The sequence below is a fragment of the Chiloscyllium punctatum genome, unplaced genomic scaffold (assembly GCF_047496795.1).
Source record: "Chiloscyllium punctatum isolate Juve2018m unplaced genomic scaffold, sChiPun1.3 scaffold_179, whole genome shotgun sequence".
Lineage (NCBI taxonomy): Eukaryota > Metazoa > Chordata > Chondrichthyes > Orectolobiformes > Hemiscylliidae > Chiloscyllium > Chiloscyllium punctatum.
The window spans coordinates 311,440-337,494 of record NW_027309913.1 but is presented as its reverse complement, the minus strand read 5'-3'; the positions used below and the strand labels follow the sequence as shown (position 1 = coordinate 337,494).

The following is a 26,055-nucleotide window of genomic DNA, read 5'->3' as shown; positions in this document are numbered from 1 at the left end:
CGTTATCTCACTTCTGAAAGCTTCACTCTTGCCGGCCATTCCTTGAGCTGCAAACAGTGTACTTCAATCAGCCCTTGAAAGGTTTTGTCTCATACAATCAAAATTTGCTCGAGTCCAATTAAGAACTTTAACTTATATATAATGCCAATCCTTTCCATAGATATTTTACAACTAATCGAATTATGACCCCGGCCCCAAAAAGCTCCCCTACTAACCATTCAGTCCCTTGCCCTGCCTTGTATCACAAGAGTAGGTCTGGTTTGATCCTTCTGTGATAGTTACGTCTGCATATTAATGAAGAAAATTGACTTTAGCACTTACCAAATTCCACACCATCCAAGCTCTTAAGACCATGGCTGTCCCACTGTATGTTTGGAAGTTTAAAATTTGTGATTATTACAATCCTATTATTCTTACATATAAATAAGATCTTTCAACATATTTGTTACTCAATTTCACTCTGACTACTGGGGGGACTATTACAATTGCATCAAAGTAATCATGCCCTTCTTATTTATGAGTTCCATCCACATAGCTTCACTGGACCATCCCTCAGAATTACCTTGTGTTAGAACAGCACTTATATTTCACCACAAGAAAAATTGACTCCAATCTCCTTCTAGCTCTTCCTATTTCTGCCAAACCTTTGATGGTGAGCGGGGCTTTGAACATAAATTATTCAATTTACTGGTGATGGTTAGTAGCTGAAAATAAAGATACCATGGATGATTTGGGTGATGGGAAATAAAAGGTTACATTGTGTGGAAGGAAAATTCTGGATATAAACAAGAATTTGACAAATCGATCTCCATTCTATCTGCCCAGGTCTTGCCTACACCGCTGTACCTCCAGAGGACTTTCCTTTTATTTTGATGAGTTCAAGTTAATCTCAGCCGCTGTTTTGTACTTGTCAACTACTTGTTAACGGGGGTTTGCCGTTTCAGAATGTAGGTTACCTTATTGTGTACCTTCTCAGAGTTCAGTGTTTGGGGTCCTTGTTGGTTCACCCTGTGCTTTGGTATATAATGCAAAATTACAGAAAAATATTAATAGCAATTTAAGGTAAAATGTTAGGATATTGGAAGAACAGCTCAGGGCATCAAGTTTGGCAGAGGGTTGTGGGACAGGACATGGAAAGCAGCAGGGTTTCCAGAACTTCTCATCTCTGCCTTCCCTGATCGAAATCAACCTGTGATTTATCATTTTTGAGGATTGTTATTCATTAATATCGGTGTGTCAGATAGATCTCAGTCTCAGGGAGGTGTGACGTGCTTCTTTGTTTTGTGATGAACTCAGGGGAACATACAATAGTAAGGGTGTAAACCCAAAGGGGTGAAGGAGCAGAGGATCCTCCATGTGTATGTGCACAAATCAGGGAATGTACCATGACACATGGACAGAAGAGCAAATAATCCCTACTTCATCAATAGAGAACAAACACAAAGCAATTATATTAAACTCAAATAAAACAGTCTCTTGTCTCACCTGGAATGTTGCATCTTGTTTCGGGAGCCATGTTTTTGAAAAGATGCGAAGTTATGAGATTGGGTGCGTGACTGATTCACAACATTATTCCTGGAATGATACACCTCACCAACTCTGAGAAATTGGGACTGTTCTCCTCTGCTGATAGTTTCCAGACTCTGTGAACAGTTGCTTTGATTGGTTCTCAATTCCGTCTTGCGTCACATAGATCCCAATGGCTGAATATTTCAAGTACTTATGAGCTCTGCCTGATCAACATCGACCTCTGATTTATTATTTGTGTGGGTTGCTGTTATCCCTGTCTCAGATAGATCTCAGTCTCATTCCCTGGGATTTGACAGGTGTGGTGTGTCAAATAGATGCCAGGAATTGTGATCCATGAGATTTAGGTGTGAGAAAAACTCCAGTCCTGAGAATCTGCCCTTGGATTGTGCACGTGTTTTGTCTGAATACCTGACTGAACGGTGACATTTCTGGCTGATGAATGTTTCGTTGGGCGCCTTAGGTGGCGATTTATGCATAACTAACCCAAGCTGTCCCCACATTGGGAGTACTTTTAGTTTAGACAGTGTAGAGTAAACTTTCAAACTCGTTTGCCTGCCTTTTATCGGCTTCTGGTGGAGCCAATAAAATTATCATTACGTGACCCGAGGTCGTGACCCTTTGTGCATAAGAGGAAATGTTCTCTAATCATTCTGCCTCTGGGGTGTTCCATCAGGCATATCGTGTGATAGATGTATTTACATTAGTGGGCTGCATGGTAGCGCAGCATTAAACTAAATGACTGGATAAAACACAACCAAACAGAACAAGTGAAAGCATTTGGCTGGGAAAGGAGTAGGATGTGGGAAAATGTATTATTACTGACTGGCCTTGAAGAAAGAATTAAGTAAACTCAAGGTTGGTGCATATTCATTCGAGATTTATTAACAATTTCAGAAAGCATTTTTATCCAAAAAGTTGATGTAAAAGCTAACAGAAGTGAATATAATGGCTGGATACCACATTGAGATAAGAACACATGCGCTGTGAGCTGGGAATTTTCAGTACATCAGTAACAGTCACAAGAAAGGGAATACAAAGGCTCATCAGAAAGGGTTACATCAGTAACAGTCACAAGAATGGGAGTACGAAGGCTCATCAGAAAGGGTTACATCAGTAACAGTCACAAGAATGGGAGTACAAAGGCTCATCAGAAAGGGTTACATCAGTAACAGTCACAAGAATGGGAGTACTAAGGCTCATCAGAAAGGGTTACATCAGTAACAGTCACAAGAATGGGAGTACAAAGGCTCATCAGAAAGGGTTACATCAGTAACAGTCACAAGAATGGGAGTACTAAGGCCCATCAGAAAGGGTTACATCAGTAACAGTCACAAGAAAGGGAGTACAAAGGCTCATCAGAAAGGGTTACATCAGTAACAGTCACAAGAAAGGGAGTACTAAGGCTCATCAGAAAGGGTTACATCAGTAACAGTCACAAGAAAGGGAGTACTAAGGCTCATCAGAAAGGGTAGGTAACCATTCTGAGTAAGGAACTAATAAAAGCAAAACAAATGGGGCTTCAAACAACTGGGAAGGTACAAATTCTTCCAACCACAACCATCTCAAAGATATCAAAGTAAAAAGGAAAATCCATCAATAATTGTCTCAGTTACATGCTGATAAACTGAAGTAATCTCACTGTTAGAGTCAGCAACAGGACAGATTGTAGATTGGGAATTCAGAGACCTTGATAAGCAGATCAGGAAAATCAAGGGGGTCCACAATTCATTCACTTAACCTGGAAAAGAGAGATAAAGCAATGACGCAGATATTTATGATCAGGGACGTTCAGATTTAATGTTTATTCAATGGCACACTTAGACATTTCACAAAACATATTGGGCTGCTTGGCATGAGAAAGATGTGATTATTCTCACCTTCACCAGAGTGACGGCAGCGCTGTAGAAAATACTCAGGAAAAACAAGGTGATGAACGTGGAAGCAGTTGTCCAGATGTTGCTGTTATCATCCTCATAGTCTTCAATCCAAGTGCGATCTATTGAATCTATGAATATAAAGCCGAGAGAAACTATTTAGATTGTTTATTGATCCAGATCGATCTATCTGCATCCAAGTCATGTAATTAGAGAGCATTACATCTTCATAAAGCAGTCAGGTATTTCTCAAGTGTGACTCTTATCTGTATCTATTAGTGCATTATTGACTCTCAGCAAGAAATTACAAATACTAACTGCACATGTTCTTTCTTCATTGTCCATGTCAGAACGTTTTAAATTATTTTTCTTTCAATCTATTATTTAAGGATATTATTATTTGAGGAATGCTGATAACTAATGATTATTTTAATTGAATCATTACATTTTAAATATAGGCTGTGACAGCACTTTAGTTGAAAATTGTGGCCATCACTGAATAAAAGTTCAAATGTGGTTCTCATCTTTATGTATTGGTGACCAATTGTTTGGCAAATCATGAATATAAGTGACATCACAGTCAGGACATTGCTTCATATTTTTGTTTGTAGGATCTGTACATTTCGGAATAAGTGTTTGTACATGTGTCCCTTAATTTATTTGATCAACTGCTTGGTGTGTTTGATTTTCCTTTAATGTTTGTGTATGTGGTTATGAGAGTCTCTTACTTCACTCTTGCCCATGTTGGAGTCTGTGCGTGAATAAACATATTCCTGTTCCTTTCCTGCTGGTGTGCTCATGTGTTTGTGCACCTAAATTTTGGTCTTTTCACATTCTGTAAGCATCTTTATGCTAATATTCCACTTCGTTGCTGCCCGTATGCTTATCTTGTAATGTCTTTGTGAGTGTTCACTTTTCATTAGTGCTATCTAAAATGTGTGCTTATGTGTCCGTTTCAGATCCTACCTACAACTAGGTTATTTTCATGTTTATGCTTAATAAATGTTAGCATGCAATGTTATGCTTTGATGGATGTTTATATTTATATGATGATGTTTGCTTGTGTGGCAATCTTTCCTAAACCATCTCCTGATAAGCTTGTTTGTGTTATTGTTTGTGGATGCTTGCTGATGCTTGTACCCATTATCCTTATTTAATAAACGCCCCTCTATTTGTTGATCTATGCACTTGTGTGTCTGCATGTGAGACTCTGAATTTGTGTGTACATGTGATATTGTATCCATGCTGATCAATGTGGTTTAAAAATAAATAATTAAGCTGCCTCTGTCATTATATGTTTGTGATTCTGAAAATGGGAAAATTATGATATTAATATTTATCTCTGTGCACTTACGTGCCTGTGTGAGTTGACAAGTGGGAGGATATTTTTTGGAATTTGTATCTGTGTTCATGTGTGTATGTCTATACGCATTGTGTTGTATGAATGTAAATGTATTTGTGTGTTACCGTGTGTCTATGTTTCTCATGGTTATGTGTGAGTACCCCTGTTCATTTGTGCAAATGATTTTCATTCGGTATATGTGAGTTTTTGTATGAGCTTAGAGAGTGTTCAAGTGCCACTTGCATGTGTGCCTCTGTGTGAGTATGCATGTGTGACATCTTATCTATATGCACATTTAAGTGTGCACATAAATATGTGTCTTTAGGTGAAAGCTCGTATATGTGTCATTACGAGTGTATTTGTGATCATCTCTCTGTATCTGTTCTTATACCAGACTGCAATTTTTATTATTCTAATTTATTGTTCTAATTTTAATGGATTGCCCATAATTAGATCTGACCTTGGTGTTGTAGGAAACATTTCCCATTGTCATGGACAGATAAGTGTTTTATGAGCAACACTTCTGTTGCAGTGATAGAATTTCTGTCTCTGAGAGAAAAGGCTTGAGTTCAAATCCCCACTGCCCAAGAGATAACATTTCTGAATATATGTATTAGAAAATGTCGACTTGCGTTCTGTATGTGAAACAAAATGATATCAGGTATTCGAATACCAGAATTGATCCCATGTGCTCCAGAAAATTGAGACAAACCTATGGAATACAAACTGGGACGATGCAAACACCAGTTTTGGATTATGGGAATCAATGTTAATCATTTGTTAACAGAGCCAAGCATGTCCAACATGCTTCAAAGGTATTATTTTGCATGGAAATGTTAAATCTTTGGACAGTAAGCAAGAAACTGACTGTTCCTGTTAGTAACTGGGTTACATTACAGAGGACATCTTCCATGAAAACTCTTCACAGGGAGCACGAGGACAGACCATTCATCGTTCCCCTCCCCTCTGCTTCACGACAACTTATCTGTTGATTCTCTTTGGTGTGAAAGTGAAGATACATTCTGTCAACTCATGCGCTGGTGCAAGATCCCTGGCAGTTCCCCAGAAACAAAGGTTACATTCAAACTGTTCTGCACTATTTACGATTGGTATGTTCCAATCAAATTTAATTTTAACGTGTCTTAAATTTACATTTCCAATTGGTGCAATGTGGCAGTTTAAAACTGACATGAATTTTGTCAGAGTGTCCAATCGGGGGAATCAAGAACACCAAGTTCATAACTCGTGGTCTACCCTTGACATAAAATGGACATTGTCAGATTTTGTCACAGAGGGATTTAGGATGGATAAGGTATTTGGCGGAATCCTGCAATGAGTGAGCTTTACTCTGTCTCTGACCCAGGGTGTATCTGAGCAGAGAACATTAACTGCACAAGACACTTGTCCTCGACCTGTTAATAATCCACTTTAACTACACAGATGGAATGGAAGTCAGGGTAGGAAACAATTAATTCAGTATTTAACTCACAACTGGAGGAAAAAAAAACACTTCTATTACTTCTGTTGAATTATTAAATGCAACTTTGAGATTTTTATTGACATGAATTAACAGTGTCCATCAGTGCAAGCGAAATGTTTACAAAACTTGGTTTACCGCTGGATTTATCGACTGTTCTGTTGATGATCTTCAGTGGAATCGCTTCATGTCCCACCACACAGGAGTAAGAAGCACCGCTGGCCCACTCCTCCGCTGTAATGGATAACAGGCTGTACATGAAGAAGGAGATGTTGTCACTCTCCGCCATCACCTCAGTGTTCTTGTAGTTACTGGGATTCACCGGCTTGTCATTGTTTGTCCACTTGACGAAGATCTCTCGGGGGGAGAAACCTCTCACTAAACAGGTGAGGGAGAGAAACCTCTGAGCGGAGATTTCTTCTGTTGGTGGCAGGAGGACCGACACTGATGGCTCCAGCGGATTAATCACTGCAAAATATTTGAGACAAATATAAATCAACCAAAAAATGCTGAACCAATAATCACAATTTCACTAAATATTAAAATATGCCATGTTTAATTTGGGATTTATTCACTTCCGTTTACTAAAGGAGCAGAATGGTACACATTCTGTCCAGTAAAAAAAAGTCGAGTTTAATGTGAAAGTTGCCTCCATGTTTCCAGCCCACAACAAGGACATTCTGTCCAACTGTCATTGCTGATGGTGACGTCACAACCCAGGCTTCTTCCCACTTTATCTGACTGAATCAGAATACAATATCCTTTGGTCCATCTTTTTCTTAATCAGCTACCTAGCTATCCTGTCTTCAGATGCATCATTAATACTCCCAATGGTATTTGTTCATTACCAATCACAGCCTGACATTGATGTAACTGGATCTGGATTACACATGGGATCCTTTGTGCTTTAATCTCACCGCTCACCTTTCTCCTTCTGGATGGAGTCTCTCCACGGAGTCGGTAGATTCTGATGGTACACCACACATTCAAAAATAACGCCACTCAGCCAGGCTTCAGTAGAAATGTCTACTTTGCTGATCACGCTGTTGGGATTCTGTCCAGGCTGGTCAGCAATCTCTGTTTTCAGAGGCTTCTTTTCTTGTTTCCAGGTCACGTTGACTCCAGAAGGAAAATTGGACACAACGCAGGTTAACGTCACCGTCGCCTCCAGTAAGACTTGTTCTACTGGCGGTGGGAGGATTTTAACTGTGTTAGAGTGGCACTCGGTATCTTCTATGAAACAAAAATCAAAGTCAATGAAAAATGCCCCTTTATGATACAAACAGTCAATCTTCAGATTACTTCTTCACAGGGTGAAGACACCACCTTCAAAATGGCAACTCCAACTATTGCTGAAACGATGCTTACTGTTGTTGATGTATTTTGATTTGTGATTACCTATAACATACCCTGTGTAATTACTCCTAAAGAACACTGGCTTTGTAACAAGTGAAACCTGAAAAAAAATAAAATAATCGAAGATACCATCATGTAACCCATGGAATTACCTTTCTTTCAGAGTCTGTCTCTCACTTAACACCATCTATTGATACTTGTGACAAGAGTAATCTCAATATAATGAGTTCATTTCTATGTTCATAACCCTTAGGTGCAAATGCTGCTGGTCATGCTGACTGCCAAATCACATCCTACATTTTAGTCAAATTATAATAAATAATTATTATTCTCTTTGCAGAGTTCTAACGTGTTACAGGAGCGGTGACAGCCATGGAAATTCTGTTCATTATATTTAATGTGATCAAAAACACTTTGCCTTATTGGTGTGATGTCATTCTCTAATTTATGTCATTGTTCCTCGTGAGCTGTGTTTGGAGTAGATCGGAAAACAAGACATTGAGTACAGCATTGGATATCGAGAAGGACACCCATCTCCTTAAGTCTTTCCCTCCATTCAGTTTGTTCATAACTGGTCTGTACTTTCACATTATTTACCAAGGTGCATTTTTAAATTTCTTCATAGAGCAGGGGAGAAAAAAAAACAAAAGCGTCTTAAATTAATCTACAAACGCAATGGAAATGTGCACTAATTTTATAGACATCCACTACTCACTGTGTAAACATTGCTACCCCAAACCAGGCTAAATCAGCCTGTCTCGAGTTCCTCGTTCATTCATCCCTATTGGACCGTTCTTACCAGAATTTATTCTCCTGCCTCATCCACTAATTACAGAGAGCATCTTAAAGAAGCTCAGTGAGATCACGTTTATCCCAGTTGATGTGATACCCACTTGGACTGTGGTCTGATCCCATAAATGAAGTTAAAGAGCTCAGTACCAGATAAAAATCGATGTTGTACAATGTCCAAGGCCAACAGGTCATTCCTGAGCAGGGAATGAAGCATTGAACGCATTTTGATTTATTTTCAAGTAAAGGTCACTGCATATTTTAACCACGTCTTTTTGAGACCACAACATCATAAGATAGAGGATCAGAATAAGGTTGTACGGCCAATCCAGTGTTTAGATCAGAATGATGCTGGAAAAGCACAGCAGGTCAGGCAGCATCCGACGAGCAGGAAAATCGACGTTTCGGGCTACAGCTATTCTACTGTCTTCTCTAAACAAGAGCCGATCTATCTCTGTCTTGAATACACAATGGCCTGGCCTCCACAGCCCTCTGCAGCAACAAGTTCCACAGCCTCATCACCCTCTGGCTGAAGACATTTCTCCTCACATCTCAGTTCCAAACGGTGCCCCTTTGACCCTGAGACTGTGCCCTTGGGTCCTAGTCTGGCCTACCAGTCAAAACATCTATTCCACGTTCACTCGACCTCAGTCTCTCAGTATTTTCTATGTTTCAATCAGATATCTCTCCAATATCCCCCCCTCCACCCCCAAACTTATCCTTGAAGCGGCCCTCTGAACGCCTCTCCCAGCATGGTCAGGCAATAAACTATTTAACAAAGCTCACTGTCTATATATCTATCTTCAACAGAGAGGAAACATGCTTTTCTGACTTGCCAAAATGTTGAGTCATGAGCGATGCTAATGTAACACTCAAACTGAAATGCGATATGTGGCATGTTGGGAAACGAGAAGCTGTACCGTACTGTTTACTACGCCTGATAAATGAGCGTGTTTGATTCACATCAGAGTTTAGAATGATTTGTAGCTCTCTCAGTGTGTGTCTCTTACCTTGGAGTGCGGTGATGTTTTTACTTTGAATGTTCTCTCCATGAGTGACCTGGCAGGTATAGACTGCGCTGTTGAACCATTCACCAGAAGGGACCATCAGCCGACTCGTCACCGAGAAGTTCCCATTTGCCTCACACACGGGAGACGTGAAGAAGCCAGAATCCAAGGGTCGGCCATTTTTCAACCAACTCATGGAGATTGACTTCGGATGGAAATCGATGATTGAACAGACGACGGTTGCAAACTTGCTGCTTGCGATTTCTTCACTGGAGCTCACAGTTAGGAGAAGGGTTGGTGGGAGAGGATCTTTAGGAAACACATTGCATAAATTATCTGACGAATTTCAGAACAAATACAATCAGTTCTCATATATCAAGGTTTCTTGTGGTTAATGGATACAAGAATCATAATTGTGCAGAGTGCTGGAGAAGCTGGGATCCACACAGAAAGATCAGCAGGACAATGTGAAAGGCTAAAATTATAGGACACAGCAAGGGAGTCAAGGAGGCATAGAAACTATAGGCCGGTAACATCAAAAGGGAGATAGCAACGTTGGATGGTATTCGTTTTAATGACAGAGTCTGATGAACAAGGCAGATGAATTACCGGCATAAATGAGGAAATGATGCGGTTGCTATCACGGAGACATATTGAGAGCGGCGCAAGAGTGGGCTATTCAATATTCCAGGATTTAGTGCCTTCAGGCGAGACAGGGAAAGATGGAAAAGGATGAGGGCTGGGGGTGTGCGGTACAGAATGTTGCTTCTGTCGCAATTCTGACAAGAGTATTTTAGGCTGTAAAGAGAAATGAAACCATTGATACCTCCTCGAACAAAGGCAAATGGACAGTACTTCAAAACCAAAATACAGCAAACGTAACTACTGGGAGAGTGCGATAGACCTTACTATAGGTCCAAAAGAGCAAGTGAACATACATGGGCAAATTTCAGAGAAATGTAAATTAAATAGGGGAATGAGAAAAGAGGTTTTTAACTTCCTCAGCATAGGCTTGGATATTCATTTTGTCAAAAATTTAGAGGGAGCAGAATTATGAAAATGCCCCCAGGAGAATATTTTAACAAAGTATGTGTTTAATACTGAGAATTTTAATCCAGACCTTGCAAGAGAGGGGTGAATCTGGACTTAACTTTAGGGAACGAAGTCGACCCAGTGGGTAAAACCTCAATGGTGGAGCACTTTGCAGACAGTCATCGTAAATCAGTTGGATTTCAGATTGTACAGCAAAGGAATAGAAATTGGCCCAAAGTTCTGAAAAAGGGAAGGACAATTTTAGTAAGATCAGGTAATGACTTGTCCAGAGCGGACTGGAAGCTGACACTTATTGGTAAATCTGAGTCAGAGCAGTGTGACACATTTAAGAGAGAGATAAGAAAATCACAGGGAGGACATTTCCCAGGAAGCCACTGAGTGGGACCAAGAATGCAGTGGGCTCTGGACACCAAAGGGCATGGAGGGGGAGATAAAGAGAAACAAGGGAGGCTTCCGGTCTATACTGAAATCTCAAAACAATAGGAATTAGTATGGAGTACAGAACGTGCAAGGGGGAGTTTGAAAGACAGGAATTAGAAGAGCAAAAGGGACCATGAGAAAATAATAGCAGTCAAAATAAAGGAAAATATTTTTAAAAGTTACACGCTAATTCATAATAAAAGAATTATTCTGGAAATAGTAATGCTCATTAAGTGTATTATTGGAGTGGAGCCGGAGGATTAGCTTGTGGTCAAAACGAACGTGTTGTGCCAGTGTTCACGAGTAAGAGGGACAATGTGGGGACAAAATCATGGAGGGGTGTTGTGATGTAGTTTTCCGAAATTAGGACACATGACGTGATGTTCTGTGTTGTCTTGCTGAATGAAAAGTGGTTATATTTCCAGGGCAGATGAAAAGTATACCGAGCTGTTGAGCGATGCAAAGGATGAAATAGTTGGGTCGCTGACAATAATTTAGAATTCCTGTCTGGCCACAGCAGTTGTGCCAAGTGAGTGTAGATCAGCCAACGTTGCACTGTGATGCAGGAGGAAGGAAGTTATAAATAATGAAAACACAGATCTGTCAAGCTCATCTCAGTGGGAGGGAAACTATTGAGAAGTGAAATTAGTCTTCATTTGGAAGATGAATCAACAATTTTCAGCACGGTTTTATTGAGAGGAAGTCATGTGTAAGAATTTGATAGTAGTTTTCAGAGAGATAACTCGATGTCCAGATGATAGAAATAATCAGAGCCAATGGGATCTGAGTTAATTTGACAGATTGGATCTAGAGCTGGCTGAGTGGTGGGAGCAGGGGATAATAGTCATCGGTGTCTGCGTGACTGGAAATCTATGTCTCCTGGTGCTCTGTAGTGATTGGTTTGATTTCCTTGTTATTTCTCTTACATACTAATGATTAAGACTCAAATTTAGGAGGATTAACCAGTGAATTCACAGATGAAATGAAAACTGTCATGTTGGTAAGTCATGAGCATAATGGCTTTAGATTGCAGGAGGATATAAAAGGGTTGGTTGTATTTGAAGAGAAGTTGCAAATAGAAATTATTCTGCATAAATGTAAGGTGATGTAATTCGGCAGAAGAATCTGTGAGGTATGACGTTTTGAATGATGGAACCCTGGAAAGGCCTGAGGATCTTTGGTGCATGTACCCACCGATCCCCTATAGTACTGTGTCGTCTGGATAAAGAGGCTAAGAAGGTGAGAGGATATTTGCTTTTATGAGCCGAGACATTGACAATGAAGAGTAGGGAGATGATACTGGAAATTAATAGAACACTGGTTAGGCCATACTGAAGCGTTGTATGCATGTTATCGAAGGAATGTGATTACACTGAAGGCAGTATTGATGAGATTTGCCAGGATCTTGCCTGGGTTGGAGGGTTTCAGTTATGAAACTAGTTTAGATAGACAGGGGTTTTCCTTGGAGCAGAGGAGAATTAGGGAGAAGATTATCATGATGTCTAGAATTATTTTAGGCACAGACAGGGTAAACTGGATGAAACCTTTCCCCTTGATGGAGAGAGAAGGGAAGGCCAGGAGCTTCCAAGTGGATCTCAGGGGAAAACAAAATCAACCAGAGGGTGGTGTTAGCCTGGAGCTCAGCACCTGTAAGTCATGTAGAGACTGAGCCCCTCATAATAGGTATGAAGTATTGCGATGCATCCTTGCAAGGGCAAGTCACACAAGGCAATGGATCATGTGCTGGCACATGAGACTGGAATAGTTAGGTGGCTGTTATTGATAGGGGTGAACTGGATGGATCAAAGGGCCTTGTTCCTGTGCTGTATAAGGTGATTCTGTGAAAACGGTTATAAATAATGCCTTCTTCATATTAATCCCAAATGCTCTGTTTATCTCAGTTCCCACAACACATACCTGGACATGGCATTTCTTTGATGTTGTGTGACCCGCTGTGTTGAACCTCACAGTAGATTTTGCTGGAACAATCTGCCGCTGACCCGGGCAGGGTTAACTGGCTGCTCAGGGTGTAGGTTCCCTTCTTGTTTCTCACTGATGGGTAAGTCTTCAATCCAGTCGTGATTAACTCCCCACCTTTCTTCCAGGTTACCTTGGTGACGTCAGGGGAATAGTCCATCGCCAAACAACCAAAGGTCACAGAACCGGTGTCGTGCTCCTGACAGGAGGAGACCAGGCCATAAAGCGTGGGGGAAGATGGTGTCTCTACAATAGAATGACCAATTGAGCATGTTAGTTTCTGTCCATTTGACCTTATCAGTTACTCAAACGTATCCTCAGCTGTAAACGTTTGCCAGTATGCTCCCACTGAGTCTACAGCATAACTGGGGTTTAGTTTTGTTTCCTACCAGTTGCTGATCATGATCATTGGTTCCTTCTTTAGAAACATGCCCTCGACCTTGACCATTGCCATATAATTTAGGAAGAAGAACATCCTGATCCCACCCCAGTAACTTTGAAGATCTCACCAACTGACACTTTCACTGGATTGCTGTGAAGAGCAAAGAACTTTCACAAAATACAAACCAAGGAAATGCAGATTCATCAAAATTCTACAGTGTGTGCAAACAGGCCATTTGGCCCAACAAGTCCACACCCACCCTCTGAAAAGTAACCCATCCAGACCTATTCCCCTACCCTATTATGCTACAGTTAACCCTGACTAATGCACCGAACCTCCCAATCACTGAACACGACATTTGCAATTCCCCCAGCTTGCACATCTTTGGACTGTGGGAGGAAACGCACACAGACATGGGGAGAAAGTGCCAACTCCACACAGACAGTCACCCGAGGCTGGAATGGAACCCGAGTCCCTAGCACTGTGAGGCAGCAGCGCTAACCACGGAACCAGCGTGCTGTCCCACTAGGTACCGTGCTGCTGGAAATACCCAACCGCTGGCAGTACCCCCGGAGAGAAATCAGAGTGAATCATAGAACATAGAACATTACAGTGCAATACAGGCCCTTCGGCCCTCGATGTCATACGAATCTGAAGTCCATCCCACCTACACTATTCCATGTACGTCTGTATGCCTAGGTAAAAACAATGACTTCAGATGCTGGAAATCCGATTCTGGATTAGTGGTGCTGGAAGAGCACAGCAGTTCAGGCAGCATCCAAGCCTGTCCAATGATGACTTAATCTTGGCGAATCTACTACCGTTGCAGGCAAAGCATTCCATTCCCTTACTACTCAATGAGTAAAGAAACTACCTCTGACATCTGTCTTATACCTATCTCCCCCCACTTTCAAGTTGTGTCCCCTCGTGTTTGCCGTCCCCATACTTGGAAATCAGGTCCAGTGAGCCTTCCTCACTTATCAATGCAAGGCAGAATGTTCTCTCTGGGAGGAAGGTCACTGCAGCAGCAGCACAGGCAGGAGCTGAGCACTGGGACTGGGAGGAGGGCTGTCACGGCTGAACTCATGCCAATTGTCTGGAAGTTGAAACATCTAATTTACAATTATCTGAATTCTGGAGGCCTCTGAAAAATGGAGGACCATTAAGTTTCAGAGACTTTGGAGTGTTACAGCTGAGTATTTACGTAAATATGATTTGAGAAATGAACTGGTAATCTTTAACTTTAATAACTATCAAATTGACACACAGTTCACCACCAAACCTCATCTTTCAGACTAACCACTGCACTTACTCTGTCTAGACCTAAATTTCCACTCACATTGACAAACCCTACCCATTCATGCCCGGAACACACAACCCCTATCACAAAAAACACATCCAAGGCAATCCATATTGGTAGTACAGCTGAGAAGAGAGATCTCGGTGTCCATGTACATAGATCCCTAAAAGTTGCCAGACAGTTTGATAAGAGTTATTTAGAAGGCATACTTTCTGTTGGCTTTCATCAACAGAGGGACTGAGTTTCAGAACCACGAGGTTAGGCTGCAGCTGTACAAAACTCTGGTGTGGCCGTACTTGGGAGTATTGTGCACTGTTCTGGTCACCACATTATAGAGAGAATGTGGAAGCTTTGGAAGAGATCAGAGGAGGTTTACCAGGATGTTGTCTGGTATGGAGGGAACGTTTAATGAGGAAAGGATGAGGGTCTTGAGGCTGTTTTTGTTTGAGAGAAGAAGATTGAGAGGTGACTTAATTGAGACATAAAAGATAAACAGGGGGTGGAAAGTGAAAGTCTTTTTCCTTGAATAGTGATGGCTAGCAGGAGAGGACATAGATGATAGATGTCAGAGGTTGTTTCTTTACTCAGAGAGGAGTAGGGGCATGGAGCGCACTGCCTGCAACAATCGTACACTCGCCAACTTAAAGGGCATTTAAAGGTCATTGGATAAATATATGGATGAAAATGGAATAGTGTAGGACAGATAGGGTTCAGATTGGTTCCACAGGTCAGCACAACATTGAGGGCTGAAGGGCCTGTATTGCACTGTAATGTTCTATATTCTATATTCCAGATGGACATATGATCTCAATTCCTTTCACTCATTTACACTCCTGCCATCCTGCACCTGGCCCATGGTGAATCTGGCCGACTGGACCTGGCACCATCATTTTCACAACCTCTGACAAAAGCCCACTACCCAAGACATGACCTCAGCCCTTGATCACTGACCTCTCATCTTACCCAAGTCAACCTGTGCACATTGCATCCTAGCTCCTTTCGCATCTGTGCTTTACAAACTATCATTTTGCCAGACTCCGAGCTTTGCATTTTGACAACACGTCCACCTGTCACTTCATTACAGTGACCTTCCACCCTGAAACATCCTGGCACTCTGCCCACCGCTACACTAACCAGCCTGGCATCCTGCCCACCTCTCCATAAACCTGCCTGGCAAAGACAGACCTCCTGCATTTCAGCTCAAACTACCCCTCACCTACCAAGCACAATTCGAACAAATTATCCTGTGACCATTACCATTTACCTTGATGCCACCTTGCCAGACAGAGCGCATGCAAGGTTACCCAGCAGCCAGCCAACACCTCACAGTCTACCAGCCCAAACTCTCCCACATGCCTCATCTAGCCCCTCACTTGCTCACCACCTTCCAACTTTGAGCCTACTCCAACATAAAGTCAGAGAGTCATAAAGTCGTACAGCACAGAAACAGTTCCTTTGGTCCAGCTCATCCATGCTGACCAGAGTTCCCAAATTAAACTAATTCCACTTGCCTGCCTTTGGCCCATATCCATCCAGACCTATCCTGTTCCTGTCTTCTAAATGTTGGACCTATCTCTGCATTTAGCACTTCCTCTGGCAGTTCATTCCAATGTTTTGGACAGTTACAACATGAAGCCCTAACTCCTGCACTCAGTGCTCTGACCAATGAAGGTACATGTGCAAAACACTTTCAACACACTAGGTACTTGAGACAAAGCTTTCAAGAATCTGTGAGTCTGAACCCTCAGGTTCCTCAGTGTTAAACATCACTATCCAATGCCCTACCATTAACTCTATAAGACTCTATCAGTCTGGACCCTCAGGGCCCTGTGTTTAAGATCACTACCCAGTGCCCTACCATTAACTCGGTAAGTTGTGACCTGATTTATCTTCTCAAAAAGCAACACGTCGTATTCATTTCAATTAAACTCCATCTGCCACTCCTCAGCCCATTGGCCCAGCTGATCAAGATCTCATTGTACGTTTAGATAACTTTCACTGCCAATTATACCACCAATGTTGGCATTACATGCAAACTTACAAACCATGTCCCATTCAATGTTTTCATGGCTTTCAACCAATATAGTAGCCTGTTTCCCTTTCTCCCACATATCTGTAGCATTTTTTTAAGGATTGAAGGAATATATCTCCTTATTGAAATCATTTAATGTTTTGTCCTCAATCAATTTCTGTGGTGGAGAATTCCAAAGGTTCACCATTCTTTTGCTGAATAGTAAACAATCAGGTTCAATGTTATCGAGTATTGGGAAGATTGGTGAGCAGCAAGATTAATGATGATCCCATGAATGGAATAGCCTTCTAGAGGGGCCAAGGTGCCTTCTTCAGTTTTCATTTTGCATGCTGTCATGTCCCTTCGGCAGCATGTTTGAAAATTGTGACCCTTGAGGATAAGGGCGCACATGTATGTAAATACTTCTCCTGAAAGCTTTCCTCCAAATCAGACTTCAACTTGACTCTCAACTATTTCCTTGCCCGTTTCCTCTTCCTCAATCACAGCCATGGGACTCACTTCCTACCAGCGCTGTGAATGTGCTAATACCACACCAACTTCAGCAATTCAAATAGACTGATGACAACTGGTTTCTCAAGGCAATATAAAAGGTCTGACACTTCCACACCGGTCTAGAGATTCAAACAACCACTGGAAGAATTGTAAATTATTTGAGGCACTTGTGTGTCTACACAAGATGACATGGTTTCCTTTTGTGTGATTTGACTGTGTTTTCACTGAAGGAACAGAGCTATTTCTTAATCATATAATAGGAATCAAGCATCCCTCATTTTTAGCAAGGCAATCACACATTATATTTCTTTATTCCAGGGAAGTATAGTGTTAAATTAATGAAATATGATGATTGGGATATTTTAATTGGAAATAGTCAGAGATTTAAAGTTTATTTTCATGAGCAATTAATTCCAGCCTCATTGTTTCACAGTACTCACAGGTATGTCTTTCAGAAATGGTGTCTCCCTTTGTTTACTGAATCAGTAAATCTGGGATAGTTTTTGCTTGTTAATCAAAGGTGTTAAAGAGTTTTAGCCAAAGGGAGACCTGTGGATTTAGCTCACAGATGCTCCATGATTTAAGTAAGTGGTGGAACAGCTCGAGGGGCTGAGTGCCCTCCTCTTGCTCCTACCTTCCTATCATTGTGTCATTCATTAAGCTAGCACTGGCGGTGAACACTTTTTATTAAAATATTTCAACAAATTAATTGTTTCACACATGCTTCAAAAAAATTCTGTTGAGTATTTGGAACGAGATCATTGACATTCTCTATTTGAGTGATCAAAATAATTTCCACCCAATTACAGTAGCCACTGCACTCTGGAGTGTGTTGTTACTTCATAATAGTTTCTTGTGAAACTACAGCTCGAGATCAGGGCGCTCAAATTCAATGATTCTCTGATATTTAATACCTTTGAACATTCGCAATTTGTTCAAATGCATCTTTTCTCTGAAGAACGTGTTTAATCGAACAGAACTTTTTTCAATGAAACAACAAACTTTAAATGCTAGAAAACCAAAATAAAAGACAGAAATTTCTGAAGAAACTCAGCAGGTCTAGCAGCTCCTGTGGAGAGAAGGCAAGGTTAACCTTTCGCATCCAGCGACCCCCTCTTCACCAAATTGATTTCATGTTTTTGGCACAAGAGCTCACACCTGTTGAGATAAACAGTGATTACGTTGGCTTGACTCCTGCTGGAGAAAGGATTCTTAGCAGAGGTACTGGATGGTCGGAGATAGCAATTGAAGACCAACTGAAAAGCTATCTCCATCTGCTGCAAGTGTTGGAATCAGTGGAACCCCACCGTACTGAACAATCAAATTCAGCGACAGCACTGGTTTAATATAAAGTAAAAACAGCCGAAGTATCATCTCATCAAATATGCTTCGAAAATGATTCAATTTGGATTAGTTATAAATTATATTGTTAGAACAGCAAGTCAAAAGCTGGGATTTCTTTGAGCACTTACTCCATTAACACCATCGAGCGATGCACAAACGCTTGTGAACAAATATTGATCTGGAAAAAGCTGCTAACTGCCAAAATTCTGTTTAATGTCTAAGAGACACAAGTCTGGACAGCGATTGAATAGATTTCACTGGCCTCTGTGAGTGGAATTCCAACAAACACCCAAACATCTCAATCTGCTTTCTTGCACTGAAGTAACCTGATAAGAGATGGTGTTACATACCTCTCTAACAGGTTGTAAGTGAACACAGGCCACCTGGCACAGAATCAGGGACACTACCACAACATCACAACAGACCTGAACACAATGGGCTCAACACTATCACAGAGAACACAGCCCACCTGTTTTGACAGTACATAAACCATGTCAGTTATTAACACCTTCCAACAACCAGGAATTGTTCCAGAATGTTTGTACAATGAAAGTAACATTTCAACATTTATCCAAGAATACTTTGACAGCAGCTCCAAATTGTTCAAACTCTATGGGAATTACAGAGGAATAAAACTAGGAATTGCATTGCCATCAATTCACTGTCACTGGATTCCAACCTCGAACTCCCTTCCTCTTTCCCCTGTGAATGTTGCTGCACCAGATGGTCGACTTAGTCTGAAAAAGATTAAAATGTTTTGAAGTGTAATATGACCGTTGCCAGTGACATTAAAAGCTGATAATAGGTTTTCAAATAATAAGATGCAAAAAATTCTGATTCTACATTGTGCCACGAAACATGTCCTGCATAACTGAGGCACAAAGAAAATATACAGCATATTTCCATCTGCCTCGCTCAGTCAAATATCTCTTGTTGCCAACAACCAATTTCAAATCTCTTGCTGTCTGCCTTTTGTTCCTGAAACGTTCGTTCTGATTGGAACAACATGGTCAGGGCTCTCAATTCTGAGGCACCTAATCGAATATTGTATTTCTGGCCGATAAAAATGGTTTTGAAGCGCGAGATGAAATTGAACTGTCTGAGATTCAGGGATCCGAACTGGACAATTTACAAATGGTCAGGACCGTTGACAAGTTAATCAGAGATAGTATTGAAACAAACTGTACAACAGACTTAATCCTAGAGGATACATTGCTCAACTCCTCACGTCAAATATATTCACTGTACTTGAACATTCATCAGAGGAACTAACCAGTGGATTAATGTGAACGAGAATGTGTTCATAATGAACATAAATAACCACTGAGTTAATAAACTTAATAAGTCATTGTATTTAATAAAATGAGTGAGGTGGGAAATATCGCCAATTAAAGCACAGATCCGGAGGCAATGGATTATTCTCTAAATTATTTTTACATATTCTTAAAACGTTCCTTGAACTGGGGAGATTTTGCATGCACAGCATAAAGTCAATACTGCATTCCAGTGTGGAAAGCATTTCTCTTGAAGGAATCAGGGCAAGGTCATTTTCTTGTTAACTGCTTTTAATGAACGAAATTGTTTAGAAAGGTATGAATTGAAAACATGCTTCTGTCTGGAGTTGCCCGGTTTAACAGATGTCTAAGTAAATGTGGGCACTGCTGCCTCACAGATCCAGGTACCCAGGCCCGGTTCCAGCCTTGGGTGACTGCCTATGTGGAGTTTACACAATCTCCCCTGTGTCTGTGTGGGTTTCCTCCCACAATCCAAAGATGTGCATGTCAGGTGAACTGGTCATGCTATATTGTCCATAGTATTAGGTGCATTAGTCAGGGGTAAATATAGGGTAGAGGAATGGGTCTGGGTGGGTTACTCTTCAGACAGTCGGTGTGGACTTGTTGGGCCAAATGGCCCGATACATACTGCAGGAAATCTAATCTAAACGATTGTCAAACTTAACAAATGTGAGCAGATTCCTTCGGATCGCTACATTGCAATAAATCGGTCAAGTATATTAATTAAAATAAATATTACTCTATTTTCAGTGTCTGAATAAACAATGTGCTCCGTTATCCTCTCGTTCATGTCTTCTGCAAATTTGTGAACTCTGCAAACGTCTGAACACATCGATGTAAAATGAATTCTCTGTATTTGCAGCAAGTACTCCCATGGTTTTAAGAGTAGAGTTCCTACAGTATGGAAACAGGCCATTTTTCCCCATAATTTATATTTACCCCTGACTAATGCACTCTAACCTAGAAATCCCTGAACATTACGGCTGTGCTAAATTGCACAATTCACCTGACCTGCACATCTTTTGGATTGTGGTAGGAAACCAGAGCGCCGAAGGAAACCCACGCAGACACAGGGAGAATGTGCAAACTCTACACAGGCAGTCACCAGAGGGTGGAATCGAATTTGGGATCCTGACGCTGTGAGGCAGCAGTGCCAACCACTGAGCCACCATGCTGCCCTGCGAGTTCATGAGTGGATTATTTTAATTAATTCAAAATTTGTCCTTGGTCACATAATTCACTATAGCAGTTGTTTCCGAAAGAATGAGTCTTCAGTTGATATTGTTTTGTAAAATGTAACTATTTATTTAAAATGCACAGATTGGGAACACATAAAGCACTGTGCAGATTAAATAATTCAGTTAATGTTTTATTTTTATCCTGCAAATCCAGTTTAATCAGGGACATAACAATTAATTAACTCAAGTTACGTATGAAACTGATCAAAGCAGTGAAACTGTTCTGTTCTTCATAGAATTGTGCAGAATTTCCAAATGGTCTTTGCCAATGATCTTTTCCAGTCAGAAAAATATGTATGTAGTGTACAGCGGAATTGAAAGGTGTTTCTTGATCAATTATAACACAGTCATGGCATTTTTGCTCAAGAGCAAGAACTATTAGAACATTAGATTTTTGAAATGCTATTTATATTTCTCTATGACTTGTAAACTGTTTAAAGACAGACCTTGTGATTGAACAAGATAGTGGAGTTCTGAATTTGGATTGGAAAGCATGGATTATATTAATCCTTAAATATTACTTTTAAGTAAAAATGATGCCCGAAGGTATCTGTTTTCCCTTCATTTCTAAAACCTTTGCGATTTGCCTTTCACTTAATAACAGGCTTTATGAAATTTCAATTCGCATGCTGATTGCATTAAATGAGGAACCTGGAGCGGTTCACTGTCACCAACCGTGTCAACATTGCAAAACAATGTAGAAACCAGAAACGGTTTCCCAAATATAACACATTTAATGTTACCCAAGCACAGTCCTTCCTCAACAGATGAACGATCACCAGATCACAACATGGTGTGTTTGCAGCCGAACTGGCTCTGCAAACATTTTCAACAGAACCAAGAACATGCTGTAACCTCACACAAAAAAAAACAAATCGAAGTCTAACAAAGCTGCTCAGAATCAAGCAAACTAATGATTAAATTGAATAGAAATAACAAGTCATAACAGCAACCTTGTTTGTGAGGGGACTTAACACTTAAAGCTGTAATGTTTCTGGCAACAGTTCAATTTATTTCCAACCTGCACACCCTTCTTGATCATGACAATCCTGTGCAGCACACAGTAGAGCGGTTGAAGGCATAAATTGATTAATCACTTCATGGTCAAAACAAAATTACTGAATGGACAAATATTACCACATTATAATTTGAAGTTAGTTTCAATTACATAATCTGTTCAATTCTGCAGTTTCAGATTTTAGTCCCAAATTTTATTTTGAATGAGGCTACTCAAAACAAAATTCAGTTAGTTTACAATTAGAACTGAGTACTTTTTTTAAAAAATCAATGCATTAAAAACTTATTTTTTTCATTTCTCACACTTCCGGGTTTCTGCCTTAAGTTGGTTTTCAGACCGTTACAAATGGATGTAATGTTTTCAATCAAGCAGAGAAAGATGTGTCATATACGTTGAACAAATGCAGAAATGATTCATGAAAAACAATAGAACTTCACAAATATTGGTAATGAACAGTAATCCAGAGAGACAATCTCCGCACCAGAAAGAAAACACCAATTACAGAAAACATGAAAACGCTGATCAATTCCACAAACTGAATCAGAATTCAATCAACTCAATTCAACAGAATCAAGGGAAATAATATCAGAATCCAATCAACTCAAAACAACATATTTGAATGAAACATAATCAGAATCCAACCAATTCAATTCAACAGAATCAAATAAAACAATTTCAAAAACCAATCAACACACTTCAACAAAACCAAGTAAAAACAAAGCCAAAATCCAATCAACTCAATTCAACAGAATCAAGTAAAACAAACTCAGAATCTAATCAACAAATTGCAATATCGCACCGCAAGAAAATTTTATGACAGTTTCTAACCTGCTTGTCATCAACAAAATAAATGAGAAAATATAATCATGGTAAGAACATATATTCAAGAAATGAATAATGATGTTTTAGCATATTTTAATCATGTTTGGTAATATCTCAAACATCTTTGAATTCTTAGCGTTTGTTGTTGACAATAAAACTCACAGTCAGGGTGTCACTGACATTAAACATTATTTATAGCTGACTATGTAAGAGACATTAGTGTTTCAAGTAACCCAGCCACACAGAATGCCCAACTGATCAAAAAAAAGAGATCCACGGAGCAACTGACTCCATCATCACCATTTTAGCTATTTGCTGAGCCTTAACTGAAGTCTATAATCAGTCTGAACAAAAATCAATCCGAACCAAACCAAACTCAGCACAGAATCTGAGTTTCATTTAATTCAGAAATTAGTCACATGAATAGAAAGTTTTTAAAAAGTCACTAAGAAAGTTCATAGTTCTTACCTGAAGTCACTGTCACCATGGTCCCTTGGCCCCAGTAATCAAGATAGTCACAGTGTTACATTCTCTGGACTGGGTCACACAATAACTAATCAAAAATCTACTATCATTTTAAATTTTCAGAACCACAGGCAAAATACAATCACAATAAATCTTCATCACATAATTGCGCTAGTGAGTTCTGATCATTCTTGATAAATTTTTAAACTGTTTTATACTTCACAGAGTAACACATGAGCTGATTCTCAAAATCCACAAATGGTGTATCGATAATTACCCAACACTTTTACAAATTAAGTAGTGATACTGGCATTAAACCCCACAGAACTAATACTGCATTGCAAGTTAAGGCAGTTTGCAGAAGTAATCACTGACTAGTTTCAAACAATCGAGGCTGAATAGGTTTTTGTAATGATCATAATTGCAGTGTCACCCCAGCTATATCACTGTGAGACACGTTGTGTCAAATACTATGACAGACTGTAAACTGTAAGATGCAGATAATTTCTTCACTTCCTGGAAAGCAGTGACTCAGATTCCTCTAAGAATGATTTGGTGCATTATTTCAGCTTTTACTCTTCATTGTACTTTGAAAGCTTGGAATACTTTTCCAGGTTTGGTCTGCATTTAACTTGACAATCAACACGAAAAAGGTAGAAAAAAATTATACATTTGTACAAACTAACACGACTGGATTGTGTTTAAATTGCATCTCACATTATTTCTCGCTCCTGCCATGGTAGAAATCACCAATTTGAGATAATCACTTGTCAGTGGTTATTGTATGAGGATGTCGCTGTGCACAACACTGTGACCCACTGTAGTATCACAATGATGTAGACCAGCACACTCATTCTCTGTTCTTTACTCTAGGTCTCAATTTTCATTTGAAAGAGCCATTTAGTACTGATCATGTTTAGAATTAATGCCATAGTTGACATAACAATTAGCAGTGATTTCCTGAGCTGTTAGATATATTAAAACTAACATTTTGTCCGAGCATTTAATTGATGGAAGTGTTAGCAGTGCATACGACATGCCCAAAACATTGTCCAATTGTGTCACCAGTTTGCTAGTTTAAATGGTACATTCCCTCTTTGATAGTTTTGTAAGAGGCAGCCTGAGGTCTGCTTCAGATCGCAGTTGGTATAATTGCATTTAAAACTCGTACTGACCGTCAGTTTATGATGGAATTGACAAACTGTTCCATCGAGCTGTTTTTGAATGGGTCCAGCCCTGGTTCCTCTTGCTGTGGTCTCTTGCACAGTAATAGATGGCGGTGTCTTCGATCTTCAGGTTCCCCATGTCCAACGCGAAAATGTTGTTTGAATTGTCTTTGGACGCAGTAAATCGATTCTTAATCGCTGGTGCATAGTAAATGCTGGATGAACTATAGTAGCTAACCAGCCACTCCAGACCCTGTCCGGGAACCTGTCGGACCCAGTACATGTAGTAGCTGCTAAGATCGAAGCCGCTGGTTTTACAGGTCAGTTTCAGGCTGCCTGCGGGACGGCCAGTCTCTGCCTCTGGCTGAGTCAAAACAACCTCCGACTGGACACCTTTAAAAAAGAAAACAAATAAACCAGGAGCATTAATACAGATTAAATGATGGCTGAGTCTTTTACATTCCTGCGGTAGACTAACATTGAGACAGTGACAAAGACAGACTTGAACAAAAAACACTCACATGATAAGAAAGTAAGGAATAAACTGAGAAAAATTGTCGACACAATCATTCTGATAACTTGTGGGAAGCGGTTCTGTCAAGATCTTTCTAAACAGAGCCGACCCAGGAGTGTTGAATTACGGTCTAGTGCCCAGGATTTATATGGCAATCGGAAAGGGCAGGTTTACAGCTTCCGCCTGTTGGTTTCCTGCTGGAGGCTCAAACTGGATCCTGGTCTCAGCTTGTACAGCCCGAACACATGGGATCATGTATTTACGAGGTTACGCTTAAACATGGACATATACATATCTTGGGATATTTATTTTGCTGAATAGCTTCTTTGGGAGTGTTTTTATTTAAATGGTGGAAGTAAAATTGAGTAGCTTCAGGTCTGTTTCACATGATAGTTGCAAGTATTTTGTTTTTAAAAAAAACAAATTCATTCGGATGTTAGCTCCCTTTATTTCTACATTATTCACAAGCAGATAAAACTAAAATCAAAGTTAAAACATATTACCAGCTAGTGAAACAATTGAGCTTGTTTTCCCAGGACACTGCCAGTCCCTGTCCCACTACAAAATAACATGTAATTCGTACTAAACATTTCAACATTCAATTTAGACAACTGAACACAGAGCGTGTCCAAAGTGATTATATTTAGAATATTCAATTCGAAGTTAACTCCCTTTAATTCTACATTCCACCACAAGCAGATAAAGCTAAAAAGAACTTCAAAAATAGTATTAACTAACAAAATTAGTGACTTTATTTTTGCTGTCACTCAAAGTCTCTCTCTCTCTCACACTTTACAAAATAAGATACCATTTCTAATCTGCGTTTCTAAATTCAGTTTAGGCAACCTAATATGGAGCAGGTCTAAAGTGATTATGTTCAGAAGGTGAGTGTGTGTCACTAAACAGTTTGGACTCGGAGATTAGAAGCACCTCCTTACATTGCAGAATGTCTCTCCCTGCATCTTTTTTTTTCAAATTGCTCCGACCCTAAAATGCATAGTAAAGGAAAGCTGTGTGCCTGAGAAACAAAAACTGAGTTGGCAGGGATACATAACACCTAGGTAAACTTTTGAAAGAGCATCTAATGAACTAGAACAGGACAGTCCATACATACATATCTAACAGTCTGGGTACATCAGGAATGTTTGGTTAAATTAGAGAG

General features: G+C 40.1%; 2 gene segments (V, D, J or C); both read right to left on the bottom strand.

The window, feature by feature from the left end:
- Positions 1-3,139: 3,139 nt before the first annotated feature.
- Positions 3,140-6,729, bottom strand: LOC140471876 (Ig heavy chain C region, membrane-bound form-like). The segment is given in 3 exon segments: positions 3,140-3,268; positions 3,408-3,535; positions 6,362-6,729. Coding segments are annotated over 3 exon segments (288 nt in total).
- A 407-nt stretch (positions 6,730-7,136) lies between these two features.
- LOC140471875 (Ig heavy chain C region-like) lies at positions 7,137-25,021 on the bottom strand. The segment is given in 6 exon segments: positions 7,137-7,456; positions 9,379-9,684; positions 12,766-13,071; positions 23,217-23,252; positions 24,434-24,772; positions 24,901-25,021. Coding segments are annotated over 6 exon segments (1,356 nt in total).
- Between the last annotated feature and the right edge of the window lie 1,034 nt (positions 25,022-26,055).